This window comes from Eleutherodactylus coqui, chromosome 2 (assembly GCF_035609145.1).
Source record: "Eleutherodactylus coqui strain aEleCoq1 chromosome 2, aEleCoq1.hap1, whole genome shotgun sequence".
Lineage (NCBI taxonomy): Eukaryota > Metazoa > Chordata > Amphibia > Anura > Eleutherodactylidae > Eleutherodactylus > Eleutherodactylus coqui.
In genome coordinates this window covers 174,232,914-174,245,913 of record NC_089838.1, presented here as the reverse complement: position 1 = coordinate 174,245,913, position 13,000 = coordinate 174,232,914, and the positions used below count along the sequence as shown (strand labels likewise).

Below are 13,000 nucleotides of genomic sequence, written 5' to 3'. Positions count from 1 at the left end.
TGACAGAATAAAAGTCCTGGCATTTTGTATTTGCCCTTGTGGCGTGTTAGTAGATCGAAGGCTCGTTGGTTCAGACACCATTCTCCTGGAAGGACGCTTTGCCTGCTGAGGAAATCTGCGACAACATTTGTAGACCCCTTATGGTGGATTGCTGAGAGGGATAGCACCGTGGATTCCACCCAGCGTAGCATACTTGCCGCCAACTGTTGGAGGTGCGGGTGTCGTGTTCCCCCTGGTGACGGTCAGGATTTTGACATACCTTCCTTTAAGATGGGGTTCTGCCACACAGTGGGTCTCCCAAATTGCCCTTAGCTCCCTGTAATTGGATGAGCGTGCGGCTATTCGAGAGTCCCAGGTTCCCTGAAAAGTCAGGTCTGCTACTTGTGCTCCCCTCCCAGTCTTGCTTGCATTGGTCGTGACGGATATAGAGGGTTCTTGTTACCAAGGGGTACCTTAGCTAAGGTTACTCTGAGAAGTCCACCAGCACAGGGACTGTTTAACCTGGACGGACAGGGTTACCTTCTTATCTAGAGAGGTCTGCCGTTTGTCCCCCCGGGCAAGGATAAACCGTTGCCGGTGTCGGGTATGGGCTTGTGCCCATGGGACTATTTGTATACAGGCTGTTAACAGGCCCAGCACTTTCATTGCATCTCTGATGGACACTGTCGTGGCTTGGCATAGGGCCGACACTGATTGGATAAGGTCCTTACTTTTGGACGGGGGGAGCCGTGATTCCTGGGTGCAGGAATCCAGGAGTACCCCTAGATATGTCTTCTGCATAGCCGGGATCAGGTCTGACTTTTGTTTGTTTACTATCCACCCCAAGTTGACCAAAGTGGACAGGACTACGGACAAGTCTGCGTGTATGGCCTCTGCTGTCTTTGATACTAGCAGGAAATCATCCAGGTAAGGAAAGATGAGAATTTGATTTCTCCTAAAGTAGACTATCATTTCTATCACCACTTTTGTGAAGACTATGGGCAGTAGAGATACCGAACGGTAGAGCAATAAATTTGTAGTGATAAACTACATCGCCTATTTGCAGAGCAAACATCAGGTATTTGTAATGAGCTGCGGCTATTGGGACGTGGTAGTACGTGTCTTTAAGGTCTATGGTGCACATGATGCTGTCGGGATCTATTAGAGGTACGATGGACCTAACCGTTTCCATTTTGAATTTCCTGTAGGAAATAAACTTGTTTAAAGTTTTAAGATTAAAGATGATTCTAAAAGAGCCACTTGTTTTTTTGATCAAGAAAAGGGGGGAATAGAATCCCTCACCCCTTCCGTGCTTGGGAACCTGCATAATGATTCCTAGGTCTTTAAGTTCCTGGATGCCCTTTACCAGATTTTTCTCTTCTTGTGGGGACCCCTGAGAGGTTAAGAAGAATCTCTTAGGGGGTAGGGAGTTAAATTCAATTTGATACCCTGTTTGATTATCTGTAGTACCCAGGGGTTGGGTGTTCACCCCCCCCCCCCCCCATCCCGCCACTGCTCCAAGCATCGTGATCGTCTACCCCCTGTTGGGTCTGGAGGTGGCTCTCGTGTTCTCCTTCGAAAGGATGGCTTCTTATATGACCTTCTATCTGGAAGGATCTTGTTTTTGTCTCCTGCTTTCTCGTGGATTTTATCCAGGACGGGCCCGAACATAAATTCTCCTTGAAACGGGATTGCGCAGAGTTTGTTTTTTGATGTCACATCCGCTGACTATGATTTTATTCATGCCGCTCGCCTTGCAGTGTTACTGAGAACTGGAGTTTTTGCACTGTATCTAGCAGAATCTGCTAAAAAACCAGTAGCCATTTTCAGGAGGGGGAAGGCAGCTGGCTAACTCTTCCCTGGAAGCCCGTTCTTTAATTGATGCCTCCATCCAGTTCAGCCACAGGACCATAGATCTGGCTACTGATGTTGGCTTCAATAGTGTCGACCTTCTTGTCCATAGGATCTGAGAGTTAAGACGCATCCTCAAAGGGCAGCAGGTTTTTTTTAGCCACCTTGGCAATCTGCATGTCAACCTTTGGGGTCTTCCTATATATGTGGACATCTTCTGGAGCAAATGGCAGACGGTTTTTAATTTTTGAGATGGATAGTCTCTTCTCTGGTTCCTGCCATGTCTGAGATGACTTGTTGCAGGGTTTGGTTAATCGGAAAAATAGTTTTCCTTCTGGACCGAAGTTCCCCGAACATTTCGTCCTGGGCGGTTCTGGGCGGAAGGTCTTCTTCATTCTGCATGGTTTTCCTCACCGCCTTAAGGTGTCCCATGTCATCTGAGGACAAATAGTATTTCTTCTCATCCCCATCTTTTGGCAGCGGGTCTTCTAATTCCCCCTCTGATAAGGGTTCCAGGGACTCCTCGAAGATGGAACTCGTCAAATTTGCCGGCCTTGACCTTTTGGAGGGATTTGATGGCCCAGGCTGAGGATGGGAAAGGGACGCCATAGAGGTCTGCAATTCCTGCTTAATCATGCACCTCATATCCGCTTTAAACGCCGCTCTTTCCTCCGCTAGGATTTTCCCTGTGCATTCTTTACATAGAGACTTTTTGTAGTTATCTTCTAATCTCTTATTACAGATAACACATTTCCTAGACTTTTTCCTGGGGTCCGCTTTAGTCTTCGGACCTTCCTTATCGGTCTAACTCGTGCAAAGAATGGGAAGAAAGGGAGAAAAAGGGAACATATATGCATTCAATCAACCACAGTGATTGGAGACTGACAGCTCCATGGCGGCGCAGGCCGGGGATGCAGGGACTCCACGGTATGCCCCCCCGACCTCTTCCCTGCAGGGGATCTTCGGCATGGCGTGCCCTTGATAAGTAAACCCCCGGAGCTGGCATCTGGCCACCGTAGGGACAAGAAGACACTGAGAAGATGGTGGAAAGGGAGGTGCTTCAAGGGCTCTTCCTGTCCCTACCGAGGTCAGAGGGCAACCACCATATGTAATAGGGCCATCGGGATGACGACCGGGAAAAAGGAATTCAAGTTGTGACTCTCTTATTTCTCTGTATATAAGTGTAATTGATTATGATATTATCCACTGCTCACAGTTTAAAATATTGTATGTGATTTGTTTATCTTGGTTTATCTCTGCGACAATTTCCTGCTATATGATGTCCATGTACATTATCAGCGGGAGGTAATTCCACACTATGCTGTGCATGTAGATCATGGATACTACTTGGGCACAACACTCACAAAATGGAGAGGGGCTTTGAGCTTCACTTATGCACTAATTGCTAGGTTCAGAGAAAACGCTGATCCCAGCTTTCTATGTAAGTGCCGTGATCAATACGGTTTGTAGTGCTGAACGGTTGGTTTCCAGGGCTAGAAAATAAAATGTGCTTGCAATTTTCCTCAGCAACAGCAGCACAGATGTCCATGAGCCGTGGCTGGTATTGTAGCACATTTCTTTTCAAGTGAATTGGATTGAGCTGCAATACTAGACATATTCCATAGACAAGTATATTGTCCATAGACAGCTATTTCCAGATGAAATAGTGCAGTTCCTGCGCTATTTCTTCCAGGATTTTGGGATGCATCTACGGCGGAGCCCTAAACGAGACCTCCAAGGCACATGTGAAGAGAGCCTAAGCTGCCATCCTTAGCACTCTAAATAATTGGTTTTGTAATATAAATTATTACATCTTACGCACTGCCGTAACTTACAGCTATGTCTTGTATTTTTCCCTACAGAATAACAGCACAAAGACTAGCTCATTTAAACAAATGTTTAATGAACTTCAAATTGGGAAACTTTTCATACCAGAAGAATCCATTGAAATTGGGTGAACTTCAAGGAAATCATTTCACAGTTGTTTTAAGGTTAGATAGTTCCATGAGTATATTTGTCATGTTTTTTTTCAACTGGCTCTGGGCTGCTGAATTTTTAACCTTTTCCGTGAACCCTTAAGGGTCACTGCAGGCAAACCCTTTTTAATGACCTATCCTCAGGAGACAGATTGGCAGGGGTCTGCTGTTTGGGATCAGCTATTTCCTGTGGTCGTTGTTTTTGTGTTCAGAGGTATTTTGCGTCAGGAAGCAGACAGCTCCATACATTGCACAGGGATCTGGGTTGGTATTACAAGCCCATTGACTTCCATAAGGAATGAATAATTACAATAGGTACATAAGAAATGTAGCATTCAAGATAATTTGTTAACCAAAGTCCTAGCAGGCTTGTGACACTGTTGCTATAGTCTATGTTCTCCTGTAGTTCATATTCAGCAGGATGAGCATGCCTAGTAATTGTGTCCCTTCTGATTTGGGGGGCATTGAAGAATAACCGTGCCTTTTTCCTGTTAGTACAGGTCTGCATGTACAGTAGTCATTGGCTCAGCTTCCTCTCTCTACACTGTCAGCTAGTGGCTCTCTCCCAACTCTTCTTTTGTATCTACGCCAGAGCCAGAAATGTATGCTTAGTATGTCAGCCCTGTACATTACAGGGAGAGTATGCACAAAAGCTTGTTCTGCTCACCATTGCCTGATTCAGAGCAGACAGTCCTCAGTATGTGCAGCTTATAGAACTTCACCCACTAACTACCAATGATTATTTACCTTTTATAGTTGCACAGACCTCTGCACCCTGTTGCATAGAAAAAAAAATTGGAGCTGCAATAATAGAATTAGCTTTACAGCAAATACTAAAATAGGGTTAAAACAGGCTGAACTAGATGGATATTGTCTTCATTAAACCTAACATACCATATTACTTAGGTAAATGTGCCATTTTTATATACGTGTGTATCTATCTATATTACATATATATCTGGTTGTACACCACATCTGTATTATATAGTTGCAATCGATACATTGAAGTGAATGGGAGCTGAACTGCAATACCAAACACAACCCATTGGCAAGGAAGTGCTGTGTTTGGAAGAAAGCAACCATAATTTTCTACTTTAACGTCTTTCACTTTTGGATCTTTCTCTTGACTTAGCCAAGAGAACGGTCCAAACAGACAACAAAGCCATAGCTAATCCGGCTATTTCATGTGTTTTATCTCAAGAACACCTGATGCAACTGATGAGTCCTTGGTTAGTTGCATCAGGTGTGCTTGAAACAATACTTGATTTGCAAATGCATAGTCTTAGAATTATTCAGCCACCTAGCAGAAATCCTTATAAACTGCAGTAGTGATTAAGGCTGCTATTAGATAAGTGTTCACATTTTCTTGACCGTTGCGGGGCTGCACCTACAAGCACTGATGCACCCTGGCACTTAGAGCTATTTCACGAGTTTTAACGGAGTGTAATAGTGCTAATTGCCGGTCAGCCTGGCATTTGCCATGAAAGCTTGCAATAGCCACTAGTGCCTGTGTAATAGCATCCTGAAAGTGGAATTTTATGTTGGGGTTTGAATAAGTTTAATAGCAACCGTATTAACAGTGAGCATAAGACCCGAAGAGTGTAAAAGTAGGAATCCTGTCAACATGTGATGGTTTATTTTTGACAGATATGTTCCATTAAGGGCTCATGTCCGTGAAGAAATTATATTTAGCAAATCCGCGCAGAAAAAAACCGCAAATCTGCATCTCATAGGAATGCATTGACCATCCGCGGTTAATTAAATAGCCACGGATGATATTTTTTAATTGATTCGCGGATTTCACACGCGGGAAAAAAAAACCACGGCATGCTCCATTTTAACGCAGATCACGCATGGGGGTGCTCTATCTCAATTTACCTCCCGCATGAAAAAAAAAGACAATTCTAGTGCATCCGCAGCAGAAATACACGCGGGCCTGATTTTCCCTGTGGACATGAGGCCTCAGTCAACCATGCCTCACTTGAAAATGAAAGCAATAGTACAAGTGCCCACAGGAGAGTGCCAGTGGTTGACTGCCACACTCCAGCTGCAGCAGGTGAGATTACAGAAAACACAGATCCTGTCTAGTTAACCCCTCAGAGGACACAAATACTGTTCCCTGCTTCTAAAGAATGAAAACGATACACATCATCGCAGGTATGGCTAGACTTTACATGTGGCATAACCCTGCCTACTAATTTTACATTCAATTCCCCCAAACAAGTATATTGAATATGAAATGTGAAGTCCTCCAACAGAGATTGAAAAAATGTCTTTAAATCTTTTGCAGAAACATTACCGGAACAGATGAGCAAGTGGAGCAAGCCATGACCTCTCTCAGGGATATTGGATTCATAAATTATTATGGCATGCAAAGATTTGGAACAACTGCCGTTCCTACTTACCAGGTCGGAAGGTAAGTTGTAGAACTTGCTTATTTAAGCTTTTTGCTTTAGAAAATAATACTGACTTTTTTTTTTTCTTTCTTTCAATAATTGTATTAAAATGTTTATAAGTTGCAGCAACTGTAAGTCATGCATGATGCAAATAAATAGAAGTAGAAGAATGCAAGTAGTAAATGGGTATAAGAAAACGTACTTGTAAAAGCTATAGAAATGATGCAAGTTATTCCTTCTACCTGTGGACACAATTGAGAAAAATAGAACCAATCCAACAATTACGATGACTTCAATTGTGGAAGGCCTTCCTCAGGTTAAAACATTTATTCTTTTTATTTTTTGTTGTAGAGCTATTCTTCAGAGTGACTGGAATGAAATGATAGATCTGATCCTGAAACCAAGGCCTGGAGGTATAGGAAAACATTTAAAACTGGAAGCTAAGCATATTGTGGTAACTGAATGATCTTTTGAAAGCAGTGAGGGCACCATTATATCCAGTGGGAGGATCTTAGTTATGTAATAAAAATATACATTTTCAGAAGAGAATGCACATACCTGGTTTTCCTATACAAATGAGCCTCCACAACAGCAGGCTTTTATCTGTCCATTTTAAAACTCCACAAAAAAAACACATCACCTATCCTCGGGATATAAGATAACCCAATTCGTGGGGGTCTGGCTGATGGGATCCCGACAAAGACTGAGTATCATCGTATGAATGGGCAGTCGTCAGTGCTGCTGCATTCATCTCTGTGGCTTATCAGTCTGCGTGTACTCCACCTCTATTGTAATATAGATTCTAAGTATCACCTGGCCACAAAAAGCTGAAAACAATGCTATTATATGTACTATGATGAACACTACAGAACACCTTGTGTTTTCTTCAAAAGCACCTGTCACACCAGCCTTAAATGTATTTTGAAGTCTACATTATGACCTATAGAGCTATATATATAGTACGTGTGTGTGTATGTATGTATGTATATATATATAATATATATAAATTTTTTTTTTTTTTTTTTTTTTTCTCCTCTTTAATATTAACCCTTTCCAATACAATTTCCCTGCCATCCACATACCCCGAGTTCTTATTTATTTTGGGTGGGAGAGAGCGTTGTGGATTCCTTGGAATTACTCAACAGAAACACATAAAAATGAAGATGACGATGATTTTATTAGCCTTTTTTTAAATTAAATTAAACATGACTTATGAGTATTTCACATCGGGTAGATCATTTGTTGTAATCCTGTAACTATATGCATATTGATATTACATTTATATAATAACTCTATTCATTTGTAATTTCTCTAATGATAGTTATCCCTGTAATACATTGCAATAAAGAGGTATTCTATAACTGCATGTAATGTGTATAGCATATGTTTCTAACAATATGCAGAAGAGAGCTCTACTGTCGGAGTGAGTGATCTTCTCATATGTATATTACACTATGCAGAAAAGAGCTTTAACATCAGAGAAGATCACTCCGACAGTAGAGCTCTCTTCTGCATATTGTTAGAAACGTGTTGGACCTCATCCAACTTGGGGCTAAGCAGGGACAAGGTCCGACACCGGATTGGAAAGGGTTAAATGAATGCACTTGCTTGTTCCTGGGCACTGCAGCTCTGTTCTCCCTGCCAGCGCTTTGTTTACCCTCCTGCAGCCAGTCTGTGGTCGTCACAGGCTGCTGCAACCAACCGCAGGACTTACCGGTCTGCTAAATTTACTCAAAATCCCTTTTGGTTAAAAATATTAGTGTTGTGTGTCTATATGAGTACGAACTATACCTGAAATCTGTGTAGTCCGATTCTACAATCATAACCCCCTTCCATTTTTCTTACAAATTTGCTGGCTGTATATTAGTAAAAAATAATAAGATCTAGAAGGTACTGTGTCTGCGGGATCAGACCACACAGGGTTTACAGGCTGTTACCTTTAAAGAGACATAGACCTGCATAGGAGCTGTGTGAACCTCACAGCATGGGGACTTATTGTAAAAAGTATTTTTAGTATTGCCTTTTCCCCCAGTCGTCTCCACGACAGCACCAATTGAGATTGCCTCCTCCTGATAGGACAGGAACATACTGAGAGGTTAAAAGCTCCCCCCCCCTTCCCCACTTTCCTCGGTGTCTTCCTGTCCTGCCAGGAGGCAGGATCTCTGAGAGGGGCTGGTGGAGAAGCCAGCCGGAAGCCTACTCACGGGAGGATCGGAGGGCAGTGGGTCAGCCTGTCCTCCCTTCCCAGCCAGACGACTCCCGGGACGCCACATGGGGTGGTAGCCCCCGGGCCAGGTTCCTCCCGCGGCGGCCCATGGGGGGTACAAAGCGGGGGCCTCAATCCCCCTCCTCCTCCTCCTCGTATAGTCACAGCGCGGCGCTCCAGGAAGCCCTTTGACAGCGGGGGGCGGGGCGTCGCGTCACGTGTCCAGCGTGGTGACGTCATCACGCTCGCATCAGGAGACGCACGGAGGGGGCGGGGTTTAGCGCAGGAGCACAAAAAATTGAAAATAAGGAACCTGAGAGAAGCCAGAAGGTGGACCAGCACTACAGGTCGCAGGGTGTCTGCAGCACTGGTATAGTAATGAGTGCTCCAGCCCCAGAGATCGCTGAAACCTCAGCCTCAGCGGCCATAAGTAGCCAGTGCGGCAAAAACACAAATGCAAAATCCAGTGTATTGTGTATGGAAAATTGCATATTCACCTGCAAAAATGCTCTTTTGTCAGGGGGATAAAAAAGATGACCCCCCACCCCCACCCCCCCCCCCCCCCCCCCCGAAACAAAACTCAAATACCAGATAGAACTGGTGTCCCTCCTCAGAAGGAAATTCGTTACCACAGGAGGTTCAGGGCAACAGTTACACCTACTAAGGCAAAGCGTTCGGGAGCTGCAACAATAAAACGCAATATCCCCCGTACCTCGAAACGAGGAAACCCAGGGCCATTATTCCAGGCTCTTCCTAGTAAGAATACCCTGCGGGAAACAGCAGATGATAGTGAATCTGAAGCCTCTGAACGCCTGAGTCAGATACAGGAAATTCAAAATGGAGTCCATCTCCTCAGCAATAAAGTTGATTCCCAGAGGGGCCTACATGGCATCCATCCATCTAAAAGACTCTTATTTCCACGTGCCGATCCACAAGGGGTCCCAGAAATACCTAAGGTTCGCAGTGGATATGGGCAAAGGAATAGAGCACCATCAATTCAGATGCCTGCATTTCCGGATTTTCTCAGCACCCAGGATTTTCACCAAAATTAGGAAAAAATGCAAAAAATCCGACGGCTGGTCAAAATCTTCCTACGGAGACAATCATGCACAATTCGGGAAGCCATGTCTCTCCTGGGATACATTCCAGGAGCAGCATGGGCCCAGGCTCACACCAGAGCTCTGCAAGCCTCAGTCCTATCCACGTGGGACAAAAAACAGTCCTCTCTAGGGGCAAGAATGTACATCCCAAATACAGTAAAAACATCCCTGCGTTGGTGGACATCCCCAGCGAACCTGCGAAGAGGGGTCCACTGGATACAGAACCCGGCCACGCACATCACAAGGGACGCAAGCGCTTGGGGATGGGGAGCGCATGTGGGGGACCAGTTCCTTCAGGGCCTATGGCCACAGAGGATAAGAGACCAATCCTTAAATTACAGAGAACTACAGGCCATATGGCGGGTCCTACAGCAGTTAGGAAACTCGCTACAGAACCAGAACATAAAGATATTGTCGGACAATACCACCGCGGTCGCCCATATTCGGCACCAGGGGGGCACAAGGTTTCCCGCCCTGCAAAACATCGCGCAAAAAAATTTCCGCTGGGCAGAGGGCTGGGTCCTTTCGATCACGGCAACACATTTGAAGGGGACACTAAATTAAAAAGCGGATTTTCTCAGCAGGAGGCAGTTAGACCCAGGAGAGTGGTCTCTCTCCCAGGAAGCATTCAGAATCCTAACCAACCGGTGGGGGACCCCACAATTAGACCTATTCGCAACCAGGGAGAACGCCAAAGTAAGCAACTTCTTCTCCCTCCGGCCAGGAGATCGTCCTACAGCAATAGACGCCCTAGGCCAGGACTGGGGAGAGGGGCTGGCGTACGCCTTTCCTCCGATATAGCTGATCCCCAGGGTCTTACAACATTTCAGAACCCAGGTATGCACACTAATCCTGGTGACCCCCTTCTGGCCCAAGAGAAGTTGGTTCGGTCTCCTGACAACACTGAGCGTCCAGGACCCAGTCACCTTTCCTACCTGGACAGACCTGCTATCACAGGGGCCACTGAACCACCCGGGCATAGACAGGCTCCATTTAACAGCATGGCTCTTGAGGAATCCTCACTAAGAGGGAAGGGGTTCTCAGAGAGAGTGGTCGAAACACTAATGTCCAGCAGGAAAAAGACGACCCACCTTATCTACCAGAAGGTTTGGGGAAGGTTTTCCTCATGGAGACAGGGAAGGGATTCCCGGGATTCCATCCCGGATATCCCTCTGATGTTAGTTCTTGCAGGAGGGTCTAGAAATGGGCCTCTCTCCAAGTACCCGGAGAGTCCAGATCGCAGCCCTTAGCGCTATATGCGACACAAAGTTCGCAGAAAACAGATGGGTCAGCAGGTTCCTGACAGCAGCAGCTAGACTGCGACCCAGGCCCATAAATGTTTGCCCAGACTGGAACCTTAATTGGGCCCTAAAAGCCATGACAACGGAACCATTCGAGCCGATCGAAGCATTACCGATAAAAATGCTTACGATCAAGACTATTTTCCTAGTAGCCATCACCTCCGCAAGGCGAGTTAGCGCGTTGCAGGCCCTGTCCATTCGCCACCCGTTCCTGAAAATCTCGGACTCCAAATTAGTATTTAAAATGGACCCTGCCTTCATGCCAAAAGTAGTATCACATTTTCATAGGTCACAAGACATAATAATTCCCTCCTTCAGTAAGCCTAAAAACGAAGAAGTAAAAACCCTAAACTGCCTGGATGTTAGGAGAGCAGTCCTGGGCTACATAGATGCGACAAGCCACTGAAGACGGGACGACAACCTGTTCGTCCAATTCAGTGGCCCAAACAAAGGGAGCAAAGCAGCAAAAAGCTCCATAGCCAGGTGGATCCGCCTGGCCATCATAGAGTCCTATAAGGCCCTCGGGAAGGAAATCCCCTTAGCTCTTAAAGCCCATTCTACAAGGGCAGTAGCATCCTCATGGGCCGAACATAGCTCAGCCTCGGTCGAGCAGATATGCAAAGCTGCAGTCTGGAAGAAGCCCCACACGTTCATTAAACATTATAGGGTAAAAGTGCAGCAGGACAAGGACATGGCCTTCGGCCGCAAAGTCCTCTCGGCAGCAATCCCACCCTAGAAAAAGACTTTAGTTGGTACGTCTCAATTGGTGCTGTCGTGGAGACGACTGGGGAAAAAATAGATTATACCTACCCGATAATCGGGTTTCCAGTAGTCTCCACGACAGCACCCGTACCTTCCCCCCCTAAATGATAGAAAAGAAATTATAGAATATAATTTCCCCCCCCCCCCCCCCCCCCCCAAAAAAAAAAACCCCAGTTGGGAAAAGAAAAATTTTTAATTTAAGCTCCTACCCCGGCAATTCGTTAGAATCCACTGAGGAAAGTGGGGAAGGGGGGGAGCTTTTAACCTCTCGGTATGTTCCTTTCCTATCAGGAGGAGGCAATCTCAATTGGTGCTGTCGTGGAGACTACTGGAAACCCGATTATCGGGTAGATATAATCTATTTTTTTTAATTTTAGATGCATTGGAGCACTAAAAAGAATTGTTGCAAAGTTGGGTACACTATTTAACCCTTTCCAATCCAATGTCGGGCCTGCCCCGACATCATCATTTCCCTCCACAGCTCCGATGTCGGGGCAGGCCCGACACTGCAGTGCAGGAGTGCATCTGGACCCAATCATCAGACACATCGGGTGCAGATGCAGTTCTGCACTGATCTTCATCAAGCACCCCCGAAACCCTTTCTGCCTTCTCCTTTACACATTACGTAGCGCTCAATTAGCGCTATGTAATGCACAGAGATTCCGGCCGGCGATCATGTGACCGGTGGTGTTACCTGACCCCCAGCGGTCAGATGAACGCCAAGCTGGAGCCTGCACCATGGGGGGACTGGTTTACCTGTCCGGCGTCTCCCACATTCTCCCTTCTGCCTCCCGACCCTGCAATTATGTGACCGCTGGGTGCCACCTGACCCCAGCGGTCACATGATCGCCTAGCCGGGAGGCAGAAGGGCGAATGCGGAAGACGCCTGACAGGTAAACAGGTCCCCCCACGGTGCAGTGAGCACCTGCACCCTCCTGAACTCTGTCGGTTTAGGAGGGTGCAGGGAAAATGTATTTTTTCTCATCCATTCTCCCCAGCTCCAAGTTATTTGGAGCTGGGGAGAATGGATGAGAAAAAATAATTGGATTGGAAAGGGTTAAGATCTTGCCTGCTCTCTTACTTGGGGCTATTTGTTATAATTAGAGGTTTTATATGTAGCTGTGTAAAGATCAACCTGCTCCTCATCATGAACTGTATATTTATAGCTGAAAAGGGATATTTGGTGGAGTGCAGAGAAGAGTGGGCAAAGACAAAGAACCCAGATGCTGCGCTGCAAAAACTGTCTGTCAAGCGGTGTGTAGAGGGTCAGCTGCTTCGTGGGCTTGTCAAGTATGGCCTGAAAAACATTGTGACAGCTTTTGGCATAGTGAGTATAAATATATACCAATTGCTCTGTAAACCTTTTACAAGGTATTTGCAGCAACACTGGTGCTGGATGCCTCGGAAATGAAAGCTGGGCAGTACAGCT

At 45.7% G+C, this 13,000-nt stretch overlaps 1 protein-coding gene across 1 annotated transcript in view; it reads left to right on the top strand.

Annotated features, from left to right (window-relative positions):
* PUS7 (pseudouridine synthase 7) overlaps positions 1-13,000 on the top strand; it is a 49,928-nt gene that overhangs the window by 21,529 nt on the left and 15,399 nt on the right. Inside the window, exons 8-11 of the mRNA XM_066591954.1 lie at positions 3,693-3,821; positions 6,097-6,222; positions 6,554-6,615; positions 12,738-12,898. Coding sequence (XP_066448051.1) covers positions 3,693-3,821; positions 6,097-6,222; positions 6,554-6,615; positions 12,738-12,898 — 478 coding nt within the window. The remainder of the gene's footprint in view (positions 1-3,692; positions 3,822-6,096; positions 6,223-6,553; positions 6,616-12,737; positions 12,899-13,000) is intronic.